Raw genomic sequence first — 20526 nt, forward strand, 5'->3', positions numbered from 1 at the left:
CAGACCACGTGACCAGAGCGGGGCGGTCGAACTACAAGCCATTTTGGGGACGGTGTCAGTTTCCACGGAGCACACACACACACTGCTGCGTTTTACTGGGGGGCGAAGCGGATATTTTGGAGGCAAAGTTATCGGTGCCGAAGTGGGAAGCTTTCCGAACCGGAGCCGAAGGACCGGGATCTCTTGGAAGGCGTCTGTCGGACACGCACACGCCGCGCAATCGCCGAGGAAACGGGGAGTTTTTATTCGCACATCTGAAATGCGCTCCAGTCCGCCGTGCGCTCTCCGCCACTGACAGCGTCTGCAGCCTGCTTCAAGATGGCGGCTCTACTCCTATTCATTTTCTGCTGATCGCCTCCCAACTTTCATTGTCTACTCGCCTCGGTGCCCACCGATTCCCGGCCGAACCTTCAGGTACGTCTCCTTCGATATCGTCTCTAACTAACGGGGCGAAAGGGCGAGGTTTGGGCTTTGTGTCTTTGTGTTTTCCCCCCGCTACGTCCAGCGGTGGATGTGGAGCTTTCAACGGTGGCTGCAGCGATCACCGACGTGGAGCTCCGTGTGTGGGTCTGCGCACCACTTTTTTCCCCCAGCAAAAGATGTTCCCCGCTCGACTATAAACGCCAATTAAGGGTCGGGCACATTCGCTCCTGCTTCTCCTATCGTTCAGTTACGCGTCCGTATAAGTTGGTCACGGTTCGGGTTTGCATTGCGTCGTTGGGATTTATGTAAAGTGGGAGACCCGAGGCGAACCAGGCTGTGTTGGCTGCGATGCGAGGAGCAGCAAGTGCTTCAAACGGTCCCCCTGCGTTCGTGTTTCCACGTAGAGTCTTCATTTTATAGAGTTTGGATCTTTGGGGTGATGGGAATTGGGTGGCAGGTTGGTTTTCGGTGAACGTGACCGGATGTTGGATTTATTAACTTAACTTGGATCGCTCCCGTGAACGTGCCAGGGAGGCAAACCGTTTCCACCGAGCATAAATGTTTCATGACGGCTGCTTTGTAAACACTGGATTGTCGTTAAACGCGTATACGGACTACAACTGGCTGTTTACGTTTTGGTGTGTGCTTGTCCTGAGTGGGAAGGATGGTTATTAAATTTAAATTTAAAGAAGAAATTAAGAAGGGAGAGAGAGAAAAAAAATTGGCGACTACAAAGGAGTGGCTGTGCCTCTCCAGGCAGTCTGAAGCTCTGGTAATTCCACTTAAATTCACATGAGCTGTAGCCAACACAGACTGTTTGTTTGACAATTAAAAGCTCATTATGGATCGCAATAATTCCCACCTTTATACGGTCTGTGTGTTGGCGCACACTGTAGCTCCCAGTCTGGTGATGGGCGCAAGCTAGTGTTTCCTCTGTAGAGAGCGAGGGGGGGTAAAAAATTATCATTTTACCCATGAACGCTGGTGTAGACCTTGTGTGCACTTATAATGGGTTAAATGAATCTATCCCCCCGAAACACACACTCCACCACCACCCGCTTGGTTTTTGCAGGTTGACAGGCTCACATGTGTGTGAATAGGAGCGATCATGTAGCCCAGCAGACTGGATGGAGTACATCCACTGAGTAGGGAGGCATTTACACGGAATAAACGTAATTCCTTTGATACGTTTTAGTCCTGTGGTCAGTTCTAATCAGGAGCTATTTAAGCCACGGTTTTCTAAATGAACTCACAGCGGCTGATGTGTTTCTTCTCCTTCTTTTCTTTTTGCCATCCCAGTTTTTTTTAATTGGGTTATTTCCAGCTGCTGTTGATCTACATGTAAGAGGTGAACGCTTTACAAGAGGAACTGGTCTCGTCTGGGAATAAATTAGGTTAGCACGGCTTTTACGGGTCACTACAGAAACCGATGGAAATCTCCAATTTAACGTGTCTTGTTTGAAAGAATTTAAGATGTACTAGTTGTGGAGAAATAATTGATGGCCTGCTGTCAGCACCAGCTACAGCTTAAGCCAAATTATCAGTAAAAAAATAAAATAAAATAGAGGAAAGCCCGTGTTGTGCACAAACCTCTGCATTCAGCGTATTCCCAACTGAATCCAGACTGTATTGTTTGATTTTTGGCCATTCAGCAATATTCGTTCCCAAAGCGTATTAACTTTATTTTGGATTTCTTGGCTGACCTGACTTGAAGTCTTATAAAGTGAGCAGGCAGGTCACACACACACACACACACACACACACACACACACACACACACACACACACACACACACACACACACACACACACACACACACACACACACACACCCTGGCAGAGGGGAAAGCAGTTGTCCAAACACCAGCCAATCGATTAATGGCGCAACAGGCTCCCTGCATATATGTAGGCATTATCCATCATTATCCGTGTGTGAGGCATCCTTTGAACCGATTTGCTGTCCAAACTTGCCCGCAGTGGTCTGTTCACAGGCGGCCAAGGAGAGGTCGGTTGAAGCATTGAAAAGCAGCCGGGACTCGGGCATGGTGCCGACTGTGGCTCCATAAAGTAACAGTGTGGGTTCCGAGCTGGGCAGGCTGGCTCTCATCCAGCGTTTAAAGAGGGCTCACCCGCTCATATTCACTCTTTACCCCGGATAGACTTTTAATGATTGCATTAAATTAAAAAAAAAATGACAGCACCCAGCCGCGATAATCTTTGCAAGTCCAACTTTAAAAAACAAAAAAGTGCGCCAGACTGGTCATCTTTTTCGAGACCAATTTGCCCACCGGATCGTAACTACCGGATAAAAATCTGAAGACCGGGATCCTTTGGCATCTGGTGACTTTACTCTACCGCCCTCGCTTTTTTGTTGAAATGCACTCGAGCACAGAGTGTAGCCTACATTCGACATTCGTGTTTGATACATGGACTGTGCGGTGCTTGAACTGGAAATGGCGCAGAATAAATGGTTTGTAATGACCCAGCGTGCGCCTCAACTTCGGCGCAGTCGCTGGCGTCTGGCCATATTGGTGCTGCGCGGTGTTGATGAAAAAAGCGCAAAGCGAATCAAAATAAAGCTGAAATCTCTCTCTCTCTCTCCCGGTCGGACTCGTACGCTCCTCTGTGTCTGGCTCACAGATACATAAAGCTCGTGTAAACACCTCGGGGTGGGCTTCATTCGCCCCCGTTAGAAGGAAACCCCGCAGCCCGTTGAACCGATACATGCTTCTTTTTTTCCTCCACAAAATGGCAGCCGTGCTGTCGGCAGCCTGGCAGCCCAGCGGCTGTGTGTGTGCACGGAGGGACTCGGAGACTCTGTCCTTCCTCGTTCCCACTCTGCACACGGGCACGGCTCGCCGTGTTGTTTTCGTTTAGACATCCTGTCGTTCTGGTCACTGGCGAAGAGCCATGTGGGCTAAAAAAGCAAACGGGGTTGCCATAGAAACGCTCAGGTTTCCCCGTGGCTTGTGTGGCACACCTGACGCAGTGAGTGGGTGCCTCATATTACCCACCCCCCTGCGCGCGCGCGCACACAACACACACACACACACACACACACACACACGCACGCAGAAACAAACACTTTCACCCAGTCACCCCGGTGCGCCCGTGTGGATGATATTAGCCCACTATTATTGGCAAAATTCGCCAAACCACACAGAACATGGCAACCCAGTAAGGGGGTTACCCACTTAACTAAAGGTTTCGGTGCTGGCTGGGTCTGATTTATTTAATTTTTCACATTGTCTCGCATAGGTTTTCGTTTTTACCCCCACATTTGCGCTCTTGGTTTAAACCGTTTTCGATTTCGCTTAGAGTTTAAACCATCCATGTTTTTAAAAGTGCGCGCAAATCTGAAGTTGCGTGAGGTCAATATTCCCGTGCCGTGCCTCAGATTTGGTTCCTCAAAGCTGCTGCCCCTACTATGTCATTAAAGATGCTGAGCTAAGGCGAAGGAAAGTGGGGAGCGCACGGCTCCATCGATCTCAGCGGAAGTGATTGATTTATGATTATTCGCCGCTGCCTGTAAATCTGCCAACGAACGTCTTTCCCTCTGGTTATTTCTGGATCGGCATAAAGGTTGATGTTGCTTTATCACAGTCCAAGCAAACAGCAGTCTCGTCCAAATGCCCCGCCGTGCGTTGACAAACCTCTGCGTGCTTTTGTTTTGACCTGTCCTCCTTCTGCGTGCAGGGATTGTTGTTCCTTCCTCTCAACATGCATCGGACGACCAGGATAAAGATTACCGAGCTCAACCCTCACCTCATGTGCGTTCTGTGTGGAGGATACTTCATAGATGCAACCACCATCATCGAATGTCTTCATTCATGTGAGCAAAACTCGTCTAATTTCATTTCATTTAATTTTTTTATGGGTCAAAATCAGTTCATATCACCCGAAGCTGCTAAATGTGAGATATGTTGGATTAAATTTAAACATTCCCAGTCTTCTTTTTTCAGTGCTGCAAAATGTATTTCTTGCTCTTGCTCTCTTTTAAACTCAATTTGGCTCCTCAGGAAATGCTTTCAGATCTCATCAGACATTAACAGTTTTTTTTTCATCTGTTTTGCAGTTTGCAAGATGTGCATTGTGCGCTATCTGGAAACCAGCAAATACTGTCCCATCTGTGATGTACAAGTGCACAAAACCAAGCCACTGCTCAACATTAGGTGAGAACTGTGCTTACCATGCTCTCTGCATTTTGCTCAGCTGCCCCCGTTGTTATTGTTACCTTTTTCAGGGCCCATATAAATTTGGTTCTAAAAGTTTAGTGACGCCCGATGGCTTGAATTTAACCCCTTAAATATGATTTTTCTGTTCTTTTTAAACAGTGTAGAACGTATATTTTCTGCCTTTGCAATCTTAAGCGAATACATTACTTGTTTTCGGTTTCCTTCCCTTTGTGGGTTCCCCACTAAACAGCTGAATCAGCCTCTGATTTAAACATTCAGACATGAGAAACACATGTAGGCGTGTAGGCGACATGACACGTTTGAGGTTTTCCACAGCGATGAATACTGGTCTTATTTTTTCAGACAAGAATTGGTTTTAAATACTTGACTGAAGTTTCTTTTCCTCTCTCTCTCTCTTTAGGTCTGACAAAACTTTACAGGACATTGTGTACAAACTGGTCCCCGGCCTCTTCAAAAGTAAGAGTCGCATTTTTACTGTTCAGTCTGACTTTTGCACGTAAATTTGTCTCTGCAAGTATATTAAAATAAGAATAAATGAACATTACCGATGAGGGTATATGTAATGGCATTTGGATATGGTGTGTATGTTGTGTAGTGGAAAGCTTTGCATTGAAAAACTTGAAGTTTCAGCTTGACAGTTAATTATTTGTTGTAAAGTGCAGAGGTGTGTTGAATTGGGATGACGCTGAGTGTTATGGTCATCAAATCTGTCTGCTTTTCTTGCTGCAAGGTTCAAGCAAAACAGTTTTCAGGGTCATGTCTCATATCACCCATCTGTAAGACAGAAATGTTGGAGAATCAAATCATTATTTCCATGAATTCTCACATCAATGCCACAGTTTTAATCTAGCTTTTCTTGTGTTTCGACAAATATTTATTCCTGGAAGTCACAATATTAAGGGGCGCTGAGAACTCTGGCACATGGTTTCTGAAATAAGGTAATAGTGGGAAGTGAAAGTGAATGGATTGGTAATAACACGCCTTTCTGAATGTCTTCAGATGAGATGAAGAGGAGAAGAGACTTTTACGCAGAGCACCCCGTAGATGGTGAGTCAGAAAGAAAATGTTCTTTTCTTTCTTTCTTTTTTTTTCTTTTGGCGAAATATTTTCCACATCAGAGAGTCTGCTGTGCTGTAAACGCAACATATAAACCCACCCTCACATCCAGCCGTGCATGTGTGTGTTTCTATAGCGTCTAATGGAACAAATGAAGATCGTGGAGAGGTAGCAGATGAGGACAAGAGAATTATTACAGACGATGAGATCATCAGCCTCTCTATTGAGTTCTTTGATCAAAGCAGGTACGCTTGTATTAAAAATACATGGAAATGGAAAATAGTTGTTCCTAAAAGACTACAAAATCTAATATTTATAGAGGTTTCTCGTTAGTAGATACAGCTGTTATGATACGCTTACAGATATTGCTCCACTATAGCCGATATTATCAGTCTGCTCTAGAATCATCAAAACTAGCTTAACTGACGCTGGTACCATGTTTTATAGATCAAAATACGACATGTCCTACCCACAGTGTGATGTAATGAACAGAAATAGGATCATGCGTATAATATGACAGATTTTGGTTTTTGTATTCAAATGCCTTTTAATTAATTATTTTTTAATGGTGTGTAAATTTTAGCTGCCTTTGCAGTCATTATAAAATAATATTCAAGACTTTATTAATAAGTTTATTCTAATGTCTGGAATTTGCCAAAATACTTGACTACAGTAATACTTCACAAAAAAGTACTGCATGAAACATAGTATGTTTAAAAAGAATTTTTTTCAAATCTTTCAAAATTTGAATTCTGTTGCTAACTCTGTGTGATTTAGTTTTAGAGTTATACATACGCTGGAAAGTTACTCATGTTTTTCCTCTGTTTTTTGGCGCACAGACTGGGAGGAGCAGTGGAGGACAAGCAGTCAAAAGATCAGGTATCGCACGTTGACTTAGCCACATTTTTGTTTCCGTCATTTTTTTTCATCTTTGCTAACACTTTAGGATTAAAACAGCCTTAGAATAAGGGATAATCAAACATGTGTGGAGACAAACAATTATAATTATGTTCTCTCCAGTGGTAAAGGGCTACATTGTTTTTGCTGCTTTTAAGGTGGACCAGCCTGTGTGTAGATTCTAGTCATTGTGTATGAATGTTTTATTCCACACGTATGTATATACATATGTATTTTTATTTATTTTTTGTTATAATGTGTTTTATCTGCAGGTGGCTAACAAGAGGTACTTGCAGTGTCCAGCAGCCATGACAGTTATGCATCTGAGAAAGTTTCTGCGCAGCAAAATGGACATCCCAAACACCTACCAGGTCTGTTTAGTTTAATTATTTATTTATTTTCAGAGATACTTACTATAAATGTATCACAAAAAACTGAGAGATATCTTATTTACATATTTAATGATTTCCTCTTACAAAAGGTTATTGTGAAAAACAAAATCAATAAAAAATAAATAAATAAACCCATTCTTTTTTTTTTCCTCTTAAGGTTGAAGTCATGTATGAAGATGAACCTCTGAAAGATTACTACACGCTAATGGATATAGCATATATCTATACTTGGAGAAGGGTAAGAAATATTTTTGCACATTTTTAGAAAGCTAAGGTTTTTTTTGTTTTGTTTTTTATCTCAAGATGTGATTAATACACTGCAATTATTGAGTTGTAATTGCAGTGTATTAATTTTTATTGATACACTGCAGTATAGTAATAATATTTTCTTTGTTAAATAAAACCATCTCCCTCGGTGTCAGTTAATGTATTTAATCACAATTTATTTTTAAAAATACATTTAATATCAACAAAATTAGGTACTTTTAAAATTTCACCTTGAGACATAAATAGAATAGATACTTACGTTTTGATTGCTGAGCTTTTAAAATATTATTTTATCATTGCGTTGAAGTTTTTGTATATTGTTATATATAGGTTTTTATCGCTTTGTTGTAGCTGGTGTTGTATAGTGTGCGGTCAGTTAAATATAGATATTTTTCTGCTTGTTTATTTTAGTCTTCAAAAACACAAAATCTCCAAATGGGGAAGCTGTTCGAGAAAGAGGGTTTTTGTTCATACATGTTGTTAAAGATGCCAAAATTTAAATAAATAATAATAATAAAAAAAAACATATTTTCAATATTAAAAACGTTTAAAATTTACGATCAGTTTCCGTTTAAGATTTTAGTCAAATGAACACATACATAACCATGGACATGGCTATATTCGAATTTGTATGGTATCATGTTTTTGTACTCAACCTGAAATAATATGTACTTTGAACATTATTAAATTTTATGTTGCCCCTTTATATATATATATATATATGTGTGTGTGTGTGTATCAGGGACATTCTGCAATTAGTTATGGTTTTCTATCATGTGTATGCAAAAAGGGGGGAGGGGCAACAAAGGGCACAAGATCTTTATGCCATATGTGGCCTCTGAAACCAACCGCTTTAGATGTATCTGGGTTACTGGGTTAAGTAGCAAGTTTATAACAAAACTTGCTACTTTCTGGTCTGGTTATCAAACTGAATGTACGCCAGGACATGACTGGATCTTGATCTCTATAGAGTAGTGATTAAAAATGGAAATTTGGGGTTAAAAAGTAAATGACCCCCACATATCTTTCCAAGTTTTTTTTTTTTTTTTGCAAATAAATGAATCAATTCCGTAAAAAAATAAAAAGCAAGTTTAAAAAGTTGTAGAAGTTGTAGACCCATTAATAAATTAATTTTTACGACTTTTTTTTTTACGAATAAAATAGGTTAGATGACCCCACTTGGTCACTTCAGGGTTAGTTGAGTAACTAATTAAATAAAAAAATAATAATAATTAAAAAAAAAACTGAATAAAGTTCCTAAAAATGGCGCCAACCCCATTTACAGTTTAAGTTTTAATGTTTTAATAACTTCTTCTCCTCTTCCGCAGAACGGCCCGCTGCCGCTGAAGTACCGAGTCCGACCCAACTGTAAGAAGATGAAGGTGAGCCACGCGCAGCAGGAAGGTCAGAACAGCGCGAGCAGATCCGGGCAGGAGAGCGACTCTGCCAGCGACAAAGCCGGAAGTCCAGCCGGGGCTCCGTCCACGTCCTCGTCTCTGCCGAGCCCCGGCACGCCTGCGCAGTCCCCGCACCAGCACGGCAACAGCAACAACAACAGCAGCGGCTGCACAGTCAACGGGACTCCCACCGCCACAGCCCCGAGCCCTAGCCGACCCTTCACCCAGTTCTGCGGCGGCAACGGCGGCAAACCCCGAAAGGTTTCTCTGAACGGCTCGTCGACCTCATCCGGATGACGCGGGGCTCCAAGCAGTGCCGGACCAGACCAGCCAACGCCAGACACCCGCTCAGCTAATACTGTTTTCATGCCAACGTAGTTACATTGTGTAGACAATGTGCTCTCTCTCTCTCTCTCTCTCTCTCTCTCTCTCTCTCTCTCTCTCTCTCTCCATTTGTTGTTCTCAATATTATGGCGTCATCTGTAAGTTTAAACGTAGTGGAATCGGAGACATTTCAAAATAAAATAAAAAAAGAAAGAAAGAAGAAAGGAAAAGCGGCGTGGGAATTTTAAAAAGAAAACGAGATGTCGAGGGTGGAGGAGGAGGGGAAAAGGAAGTTTGGAAGGATGGAGAAGGACAAACATGTACTTTTTTTGAAAGAAAAAGCTGCATCTTTATTTTCCTGAAGTGACTGAAGGTGACTCTTCTGTTCCTGTTTTCACGTCTTTCAAATTAAAAGTGTTTATCATGATTACTTCATGTGCGTGTGGGGTGGAAACTTTAAACATGCATGCTCATGGTAGCGCCACTTTCCTTATTTTATTTTTTATTTTTTTTGGTCTCAGAGAAGGTTCGCTTGTTTGTCCCATGAGTGTAATTTTGGACGTTTTTTTTCTTTTCTTTTTTTTAAAGAAGTGTCCAGGCACACCTTGTACCAATGAAAGGAGAAAACAAAAAAGTTTGTATAGGGCTGTAGGGTGGAAAAAAACCTACGGAAGAAGAATCGACTTTACTTTTTACTGGAAGAAGAAAAACGTTTCCTGTAACTGCAGTGGACTCGGATTGCTCGTCCTCCACGACTTTAACGCTCCGTTTTAGAGAATCCGTGTGTAAATAGAAGCAAAATGCATATTTAATCAGCGGCGATGTTATTCTCTTATTCCCCTTTATTCCGTGGGGATGACTTGGGCTCCTCTTCAGCTTCATTTCATGCTCAACGACAGATGTTTTGATGTCTCTTTGTTTGTTTTTTGTTTTTTTCTTGTGTTTTTTTTTCTTTCCGTATTTGTATCGCTCGATTGTATGGACAAGTTATTGTATTGTTACTGTTGCACAGTATAAAACATCTAAATAAAACATTTTACACTTACTGGCAAAGTCACTTCGATTTTTTTTCTTTCTCCTCTTGAATTTTGGGAGATCATCGATCAGTTTGATGGGTGTAAAATGAAAAAGTCGAACTAAAAGGCAGACAGAGCGCCAGATGTCAGTCTGAATGAGCAGGATTTAGTATGACTCGGTTAGAGAGGCAGGCTCTGCACAGCAAGGACGTGGAGGAGAACTGGCTGGTAAAGAGATGAACCACTGTTTATTCGTTCAGACCTAATTTTGATTTGTTTAACAAGTGGCCTGATTAGACTTCACCGATTTAATCAAAGTATAATTTAAAATGTGTAATTATACAAAAACTACGCTAAAATTGTTGTTTTTCTCTCTGTGATAAGTTATTTTTTGTTTCATTATTGTTATTATTATTTTATTTAGTTTTGCGTTACGCTGGTATTTTATGGTTTATATATATATATGTGTGTGTGTGTATATATATATATATATATGTATATATATATATATATATATATATGTGTGTATATATATATATATGTGTGTATATATATATATATGTGTGTATATATATATATATACACATACATATATATATATATATATATATATATATATATATATATATATATATATATATATATATATATATATGATAGCCTGCGCTGTTTTTATAAGCCGCGGGGGATTTTTAAGATTTTTATTTATTTTTACACGGTGTTTATTTTTTAAAGTTTTGTCCCCTTAAAAAATTTTTTTTTACACTTTTTATTTAAAAAAAAATCCCCCGAGAAATAATGAAAAAATGCAAATCGAAAGGTACACAACAAAGGTAAAATTAAAAAAAAAAAAAAAACAAAGAAAAACGAAAAAAAAAAAAAAAAGAATCATATAAAGGCTCATATAGAAATATGCTCCACTTCCTGCAGCCTTCATATTTTATTTGGGGAAACCTCCCAAGAAAGCGAAGTAAAACGAAATACTTGCGTATTAATATTTACACAGAATGAGGTGTTATCTGGCGCCAAACTTAGTTACAATAGAGCTAAGAAAATTAATAAAAAAGAAAAGATAGTAAAATCGACTTTTCCTTGCATTTAGAAAACAAAATAATAATATGAATCCTATACGTAAAAGTTGCCAATATTTCAAATGTAGGCTAGCAGATGCAGACAGGTTTGCAAACTCCCGCTAACAAGTTTAAAAAGTAAGAAATAAATTGGATCAGCCATTTAACTCCTATAGGCAAACCTTTTTACACTGTCATGAGCGCATAAGCCTTTTTTTAAAAATAATCATTTATTAATAGACGGAGTTTCCTCTGTCGCCTGATTACATTTATTACTCTTTTCCCCACAGCACTAAAACAAGATATAAAACTGATCGATATTTTAGAGACAACAAAAACAATGACGACTATTCGGCCCATGTCACTTATTAAATTTTAAGTTCATTCATTCATTCATTCATTCATTCATTTATAGCAACGACATTATTTAGAGCGGTCTACATGAGCTCATCCAGGGAGGTTATATGAGGACACATGTAGGGATTAAAAAAAATAAAAGAAACTCATGTTGAGAGCTCACTCATAATGCACGCTGTGTTTTCACTTTCTTCAGTTTTTGCCGCTTTCATTTTTCGTTTTTCTGTTCAATAAATCCCCGCAGAGTGAGACAGCGTCGTGTTTTAGCGGGAACTGAAAACAGCGCAAAGTGAACCTAGGAAGTCCTTAGATCGCTCACTTTGAACACTTTTTCGGAAAACACGAGCCGTGGCGAGCGGACACGAGCGTACCGGGAGTGATTCATCACTCTTTTTTTCCTAGTAGACGATCTTCGACGAGGACATACTGCGTCCCGTCTGTTGCCGTGGCGACCGGTAATCACAACACTACCTGTTGAGGACCAGACCTTGAAAAATAGCACCGTGTTTCGTTGGAAGCAGGAAGATAACGGAGTAAAAAGTGTGAGAGGACGCGGTATCCATCAATACCGCACATTACACCACAATGTCGCAGCGCCACGTCGTTCAAGGTGAACTTCATGAGGTGTAGTGATGAGGCCGAGCGGATATTTCACTCCACTGTTTTCACGTCTTCCGTCTGTTCTGCCACTTCTCTTCTCTGCAGTTTTCGAACAATATCAGAAAGCGAGGATGCAGTTTGTGCAAACTGTCGCTGATCTCGCGAACCGGCCACAAAATATAGAACTACTCCAAAATGCAGGTAAGACAGCCGACATCTGCTTCCTTTACTCACTCCTTGCCAGGGTTGGGACAAAAAATCGACTAGAGACCGGCCCACCAGGTGTTATAAGTAAAGCTATAAAGCCTTTGAAAACAAATGCTGTTGTGACAGTGATGTACACTGTCTTGTTGGTATATATGTATGATTTCTATACATTTTACATCAGATGACCACTTTGGTTGAAAGATTCAGATAATTATTTATTAAAAGCTAGACATTTTAAATGAGAATAAGAAAGAAACATATTTTTTCGTGCCCCCCTTTCCCCGTTAATGTCCTACCTGGCCCACTGGCAAAAGTTACCAGCTGTCAGCTACGTAGAAAATGATCCTGGTGTTGTCTCTCAGAAACAGTTCATAACTTCCCTTCAACTCATTCATGTCACCTAAAAGGTAAACGTGTTTCTCCATCACCTGTTCAGCTCTGATGATTCAGTCAGGACATCTCCTGGTTTCATCATGACCAGCACCTTTACGGCTGTGGCTCCAGCAAACATCAGCTGATACTAGAACGTAATATTAAATAAAATATCAAGCTTAAACGTGCTTCTGTGGTTTAAGCGCAACATCTGCTGGTTTCCTCTTTCTGGGACAAAGTGGGCGATAAACAAACAAGAGCCCAGCCCAGCTGTGCTCCTGCCCCCTCCTCTCCTCACCTCTGTTTTCCTGCAGGTGTGATGTCCCTGCTGCGCCCCTTGATGCTTGATGTTGTCCCCAGTATCCAGCATACGGCAGCTTTGGCTCTGGGCCGCCTGGCAGACAACAGTGAGGACCTCGCAGAGGCTGTGGTGAAGGAAGACATCTTGCCACAGCTGGCCCATTCCCTGGCCTTGCAGAATGTGAGCATCCAATCTTCCTGACAATTTTCTACTTCAGTTTGATTTTCCAGTTTTGATCTGTTTGTGTGTGTGTGTGTGAAAGAGAGAGAGAGAGAGAGAGAGAGGAAAGAGGCAGTCAGTGGCTGTCACCCTTTAGGACCTCAGGGTCAGCCATTTGAATGTGAGAATGTGTGTTGGGGTAACTTGCCCGCCTGGGGGCTACTTCAAAACCTAAGAGCAAGCAGACCTTTGTTTCCTCTTTCTTTTTGCTGTCAGCCCACTCAGAGGCTCAAAATGCAGTTTTTTTTCTTGTTTTCTTAATATTAAAATTTGTTGTTATTGTATTTGTCAAATAAGACAAAAGTAAAACCAAACACACAAAAAGCCCTCCTCTAAAACAAGTAGAAAATAAGATCACAGTGCTTTGCAGATTTTAAAAGTGGGGTGACAACCCCCAACATACCATCTGTTTACAGAGACCAACCTGGGGCTTCCTTAAAAGCTCAAAAATAAATATCAGAGTGAGATTTCTGTGGTAGCTCACGGAGCAGAAAGAAAAACACGCCTTTTCCAAAATCTCCCAGGATCTAGTGATTTTGTAAGCCACAGCACGGGAATCATGGGAAGGGAATTGCAATGTTTCATCATGGGGTAAAAAGAGATCATTTTAGAAATTTTTTGTATTGATTTGCAGTGATTTCTTTTCCTGTAGGGGAGCAAGTGGACCGAAACCCCACCCGACAGCAAAATACTAATCAGGAAGCCCAACAGAATTAACACATCCCCTCACTGCACTGTGTGGCTGTATATATTATTTTATTTACATACTTTGTAGGAAAGCTTCAGAGCACAGAAGCCATATTTCTGGACATTTTTAGAGAAACCCAAACAGCAAAAATGTAAAATATTTAATATGATTTACGTAAGATGACAGTTTAATTGAAGGGTGCAGTTCATTTTAAAAACTGATGCAGGTGTCTGTGTATGTTTGTGTGCAGAGGTTCTATAAGAAGGCAGCAGCATTTGTTCTGCGTGCAGTAGCCAAACACTCCCCAGAGCTGTCGCAGGCTGTGGTGGCCTGCAGGGGGGTGGACGCTCTGGTTCTGTGCCTGGAGGAGTTTGACCCCGGGGTGAAGGAGGCTGCTGCCTGGGCTTTGGGCAACATTGCACGACACAATGCGGGTTAGGAGGGTACACTCATCAAGAAGCTGATAGAGAATGACTTCATGGAGTGATTTCATAGTTCGAGCATGCAACACTTTATGATTTACTACATTTTTCTAACATCATTCTTTGTTTCACAGTTTTTTGCGTGTGTATGTGTTCACCGCCTTTTCCTCCTCTCCCATGCAGCCTTGTCTCAGTCAGTGGTGGACGCGGGTGCCGTTCCCCTGCTGGTCTTGAGTCTTCTGGAGCCAGAGATGGCCCTCAAACGCATCGCAGCCTCCACTCTCAGTGACATCTCCAAACACACGCCAGAGCTGGCACAGACTGTGGTGGACACTGGAGCCATCGCACACCTGGCACAGATGATCCTCAGCCCAGACACCAAGCTCAAGGTGAGGCCCTAATGACTGTTTCGATGTCTCGTCAGAATAGCCAATGCTTTAGCTCAGGTTAACATGTGTCAAAATGCGAATCAAAGAAACGCCAGCCTTATTTAAATACATTAATTTATTATTTTTACACAGTAATTTATAATCTTTTTAAAGAACTTATTTGGGTTTTTTTTTGTTAAATGTTTAAAAGAAACACAATAAATAAAAAAGTAGTCAAAACATAAAGTGTAAAAGCCTCAGAATATTAATGATTTTTATGCTAAAATATGTCATCTAGACATGGGTACATTAGCAATGTGTACTGTGATTTTCCAACACTTACTACACAATTTATCTAAATTTAAGGTGTACTTTTCAGTACTTAAAATACTTATCCGTCCCTAATTATCTTTAAAATGTAGGAAGAGTAGAATGAGGACCTAACAAGTGGCAGTTTTAAAGAGAACAAATTATATTCTAAATATTTTGGATCACTGAATACTTTTGGAGTATAAAAGTAAGGATTTCCATATTCTACTTTACGTTAATCTTTTTTATGTTATATTTTTGGAATATTTTGGTGTAAATGATAAACAATTATTATTAGGGGTGTGGGTAGTATTATTGAAAAAAAGTATGTATGTTAGTGTGTACTATAAGAATTTTTTTATTTGTACAAAAACACGCAAGGAGTTGTTCTGTTTTTTTGTGCTACTTAGCAACTCCATTGATTCACATTTCAAAAAGTCTTATCCTGTCCTGAGATAATTTATTATTTCTGACTTACTAAAATATTCCTGCAGAATTTTATTTTGAAATGTTGGCATGAAAATATCTTTCACCATGAATACTTAACAGGAAACTTTATTCAGTGCAGACCTGTTGAGCACAAATTCTGATTGTACAAAATTCAGTTAAAGCTTATAAATGATCAGCGTTTTAAAATCTGCGAGGCTTAAATATTGAAAAAAAGTCTTGTGTAAAATATGAAAATCATTTTTTTATAAGGACACTTTCTGAAACCAATCACTGTTAAAAAAAATTAACATGCTTAGAATTTGGATAGGTTTTCACTTTCAGACGGAGTTACACATTATGTTCTAATTTCTTGTTAATAAAACAAAATTACCAGAAGAAAAAGATGCTGTAAATTTAAATGGAGAACATGCAGTATTGACTCAATCTCCATTTCAACACTGTAAATGATCTCTGAAAATATTCAGGCATCTTTTTTGTCTCCATCTAGAGGCAGGTGTTCGCTGCCCTCACTCAGATCAGCAAGCACTCCGTGAGCCTGGCAGAGATGGTGATAGAAGCTGAGATCTTCCCCGCAGCCATGTCCTGTCTCAGAGATCCAGATGAGTACGTCAAGAAAAATGTCGTCACCCTAATGAGGGAGGTGGTGAAACACACTCCAGAGGTACGGTGCGCACTCACATTTGCAGGCACAAACGCACACAAAAGAGACGCACAGTCAAGTGCCTGCATGCGTGTTTTGTTTTCCCAGCTGGCCCAGGTGATTGTGAACTGTGGGGGCTTGGAAGCAGTGATTGACTACCTGGGCAATTGCCATGGAAACGTGCGTTTGCCTGGCATTATGATGCTGGGATATGTGGCAGCTCACAGTGAAAGCCTTGCCATGGCTGTCATTGTCTCTAAGGTGGTAATAACTCTTTATGTGACAGCTAATCCAGCCACTGAAGCCAGTGATGTTTCTTCATGCTTGCTATGTAGGTCATGTTAACTGAGGCGGCCCTGTTGTGCTGTGTGCCCTCCTGTCCTGCAGGGGGTGCCCCAGCTGGCCCTATGTCTGTCGGAGGAGTCTGAAGATCACATCAAGGCGGCCACAGTCTGGTCAGTGGGCCAGATAGGGCATCACACCCCTGAGCACGCCAAGGCAGTGACCATAGCTAACCTGCTGCCCAAAATACTGGAGCTTTACATGAACGCCAGCAGCTCTGAGGACCTGCAGACCAAAGTAAGGGTTTCCTCTGAGCATCCAGAGAATCAGCCTTTTTTCTCACAGCACAAAGTCACAAAAGTGTTTGCTTATGATTTTTTATGTTTACATGACTTTTAAACAAACTAATTACAGTCAAAGGCCCTGTTATCAGCGACAGAAGTACACCTTCGGTACACTCTCAGCTGCACTAGGATTAGAATTGAGGAGCCTTTTTTCAGCCATGCAAAGTATCTAAAATCAAAGGTTAGCTGGGAAGTTATTAAAAATAACTATTTATTTGATTGGTTTTGGACATCAGCACCAAGCTGTTCCACTTGGAAGTTACACTTCTGTCCCAGTCTTTGCTGTTTTTAAGGACTCGTTGAGTCTAGTGTCTCTCTCCTATAATGTCTCTGAGTGGGATCAAATGTGAAGGACTTTCTTTTCTTGTGCACTTTTAGAGTAAAAAAGCTCTGAAGAGTGTTCTGCAGAAGTGTACTTACCTGCCAAGTCTGGAGCCCCTCCTCTATGAAGCTCCAAGCAACATCCTTAAACATGTGGTCTGTCAGTTCAGCAAGGTAACTCTACAAGCAGGACCATAATCTGATCAAGTCTTTTTTTATTTGGTGTCATTTAGTTCAAGACTGTTTTTCATGCCAGTCCTTTTCTCAAAGGTGCTGCCTCACGACAGCAAAGCACGGCGCCTCTTTGTGACCAGTGGTGGACTGAAGAAAGTCCAAGAGATCGAGGCTGAGCCCGGGTCTCCCCTCCAGGAATACATCAATGCCATCAACGGCTGTTTCCCTGAGGAGATAGTGAGGTACTGTGTTCCTCCCAGCAGACACGCTCGTGCATGCTGGAGTATACTTTTTGATTTCCGAACCTTGTTATCCACAGCAGATCATCTGACCATATATCATGTTTTTAGAAAAAATGTGACTAAATGAAAAGCTTGAAAATGAACAAAAATGGAGGTTATATTATGGAGATTCTTCAGTGGCATTTACAGTATGTGTCATCTGTGTTTCAGGTACTACTCTCCCGGCTACTCGGAGGCCTTGCTTGAGCGATTAGATGACTACCAGCCGGCCTGACCTTGGCTCACAGCACACATCCGGTGTCCATATTCATGTGAAGATATACTGTGCCTTTGCAAATGTTTTTCTTTTCCTTTTGTTTTTCCCCAAAAGTTTTCATGCCAACTGTTAAATTAAAAGGCCGAATATCCAATAAAAAGACAGCATCCAGGCTAGAATGTTCTCTTTAGATGCTACACCTGCTTCTGCAGTCTAACGGTGCATCCGCAGCCAGCGTGACATTTCATGCAGTTGGAAGTGTTTCTGTTCTGCACAGAGAGGTCAAAGGTCAGGTTCAGTGACACAGCAGTAAGTAGTAGAGATTTAATTAGGCTGTGTGCTCGCTGACACGTGGATCTGACTCAGCCCCCGTCTAAGCTCCTCAGCTCCTGAGACAGAGACATCAAAGTCATACTCTTGGATAGAGACATGTTACAGCGTTATTTCTTTACTTGGCTCATGGCGGGAAACAGATGGCTCTTATATAAAAGCTCGTGTCCATCGGTGCTTGTTATTACGTCACATAATGCAGAAAAGCAACAAAATAAATAAATGCATTAAAAGAAAAGAAAAAAACATGACAATGAATTCACCTGGCGTGTGCTCATCCGCTGCTGAGCTCTGCAGGGCTCAGTCTGCCCCCTGGCGGTTGTGAATATCGCTGCACTTCAGCTGCGCGCGTGTGCGTGCAGCAGCTGCGGCGCACATGGCGAGTCGCTCTTTGTTTATTGTGTGCTGGGTTTCCCGCACTGAAGGGACGGTGCCCCGGCCTCTTACCGCTGCACGGGTCTGGACGTATCACGGCAGCAGCTGCCGACACACTCTCTTATTATAAAAATAAAGACGTGTGCTCGCGACAGGACGCATTTGATCGCCTGTAGCGTCACGTGAATTGTACAGAATGATTGTAGACCAAACGCTGTTCTCTTAGTGCACTGATCGTTTTATATTTCTTGTTTTTAAATTTGTATTTATTTATTTGGGTTTTGAACCACTTGCAGCTCCGTGTGAATAATAAACATGCTGTAGAGGTTACAGGTTAAAGAAGCATGAAGCACGAATTGGAGAAATGTTTGAAAACATAAGCTGCCGTGTTTCTTCCTCATTGGACTCTCGTACTGAAAAGTGTGAAACCTTCATCCAAAGCCACAGGACGACCAGAGGCAAAGTGTTTTAATTTTGTGCGTTCGTTCCCCTTAAACTACTGTACGAAACTAACACGTACAATAATAATAATAATAAAAAACAACAACTAAAAAGTTGGATATAGTTATACTGATCCAAAGACTTGTAATACGAGTACATGACGCTGATGGTTCATTAGTGTGTGTGTGTGTATGTGTGTATATATATATATATATATATATATATACATATATCTCCGTATTAATATAGGCTGTTTTAAAGAGAGGCGACATGTTCACCAGGGTTTCCAAACTTAATGATAGTATACCGAGCTTACGATCGAGCTGATGGTGACGAGCTTTTCTTTTTTTTTTTTTTTTTTTTTTTAAATTAAGTATAAAAATAATAAGCTGATGAAAACGACCCGGTACGGGAGAAGCGTTTGTTCACACGGCCGCGAGCCTCTGCTCAAAACTGAAACACACCTGTAGACTGTGTACGCGCATTCATCTTTAACACTTTTTTTCCTTTTGTTTTTTTTTTTTTATATTTCAGTGGAAAACTAACTTTGAAGTGCGCTCTGGTTTACGAGGAAACAAAACTTTTATTGCAAAATCAGCGCAATAATTAGCCAAATGTCACGATTTTAATATATTTAGTCACTGTTAAAATGTCACAGCCTAATACTTTTAATAAGGCTCAGCTCCCTGTTGAATTAGCAGTGCCAAATATTTAAGCAGTTAAGTGGAAAAAGCAGACATGTTGAAACAGCTGCGCAACTTTCAGATGTTTGCGTTGATGTTTTTGCGTGTGTGTGCAGAATTTGGTGAGATCCCTTAAATTCTACTTCAAGTTATAAAATAAATAAATAAAAGCTATTAAAAAATGTTATGCCACTTTATTTATTCTAAATGGAATTTCCATTTTAGAAATAACTAAATTAATCATATTGAAAAAATGAATACACCCCCCCCCTCAAACAAACAGATATTTTAAGTGTTGTTAACTAATATTAATTATTGGGAACATTTCTCATACAGTAGCTTGAATGGGTTTTTTTGTCCTCTGCACAGTGAGTATTACATTTTGTGGCATATCTTGTGCCATCTTATCCAGACAATCCTGAAGAGTTTAAAAAGAGAGACACAGAAAATAAACAATTCACAGCAGACTTTGAGTTAAGCAGGACCAGTGCTTTAATATGTTTGAGTGCGCTTATGGAATGGAGTGTATTATTATTATTATATTATTATTATCATCATCATCACCATTGTCATCATTAAATGTGAATAACAATAAACATACATCAGTTTTGACCTCTCTGCCACTGAAAGAGGACTCTCGCTGACCAATGTCAGACAGCAATAAAACAAACACGCACTCTCACACATACACACACAGCAACGCTTGAACCAATTCTCATGTCTGAAAGGATTCGCTGCCGTCGTGAAACCAAAACACACCCTGCAGGGGTGGGCTGCTGTTTGACTTGACATCTGCATACTAAATGAATGGACGTGACTGTTTCCGAGGACTTTTAAAAGTTTGCGTTTGTCCACAAAGCTCAAAAAACAAAAACTGGTATCCCACCTCTTTTTTTCCTGGTTTTGCATTTTTAATTCCCTTAAAACTTGATAAACCCTCATGAACGCTGGGTTGTATCCCATAACTTTGGACATGTTCACATATGAGTGCTGCACACCTCACTCCATCTACCACAAAAGGAAAACAAGAACAACAACAAAAAAAAAAAGTTGAAACAAACAGACAAACACATTATACAACACACAATGTTCTTCAAGCTCATGTGG

At 40.7% G+C, this 20526-nt stretch overlaps 2 protein-coding genes across 4 annotated transcripts; both read left to right on the forward strand.

The window, feature by feature from the left end:
• Positions 1-34: 34 nt before the first annotated feature.
• Positions 35-9998, forward strand: bmi1a (BMI1 proto-oncogene, polycomb ring finger a). Its single transcript, XM_085468595.1, has 10 exons — positions 35-414; positions 4120-4255; positions 4499-4595; positions 5020-5075; positions 5619-5666; positions 5812-5920; positions 6515-6554; positions 6845-6943; positions 7122-7202; positions 8560-9998. Exons 2-10 carry the CDS (start codon positions 4144-4146, stop codon positions 8923-8925), a joined length of 1008 nt encoding a protein of 335 aa, XP_085324721.1. The 5' UTR covers positions 35-414; positions 4120-4143; the 3' UTR covers positions 8926-9998.
• Positions 9999-11812: 1814 nt separating this feature from the next.
• spag6 (sperm associated antigen 6) lies at positions 11813-17762 on the forward strand. Of its 3 annotated transcripts, XM_085468596.1 has the most exons (11): positions 11814-12005; positions 12101-12196; positions 12889-13055; positions 14033-14216; positions 14388-14593; positions 15819-15992; positions 16080-16232; positions 16359-16550; positions 16976-17092; positions 17189-17334; positions 17545-17762. In XM_085468596.1, the coding sequence occupies exons 1-11, from the start codon at positions 11981-11983 to the stop codon at positions 17606-17608; spliced, it is 1524 nt and encodes a 507-aa protein (XP_085324722.1). In that variant the 5' UTR covers positions 11814-11980; the 3' UTR covers positions 17609-17762. The 3 variants fall into 3 exon arrangements, with proteins under 3 accessions (XP_085324723.1, XP_085324724.1, XP_085324722.1); XM_085468597.1 differs by lacking the exon at positions 16080-16232 and having other exon boundaries at positions 11813-12005; XM_085468598.1 differs by lacking the exon at positions 17545-17762 and having other exon boundaries at positions 11813-12005; positions 17175-17293.
• Positions 17763-20526: the final 2764 nt, after the last annotated feature.

The sequence above is a fragment of the Copadichromis virginalis genome, linkage group LG9, assembly GCF_057382275.1.
Source record: "Copadichromis virginalis isolate Kocher_CV1m ecotype Utaka linkage group LG9, C_Virginalis_male_GT1.1, whole genome shotgun sequence".
NCBI lineage: Eukaryota > Metazoa > Chordata > Actinopteri > Cichliformes > Cichlidae > Copadichromis > Copadichromis virginalis.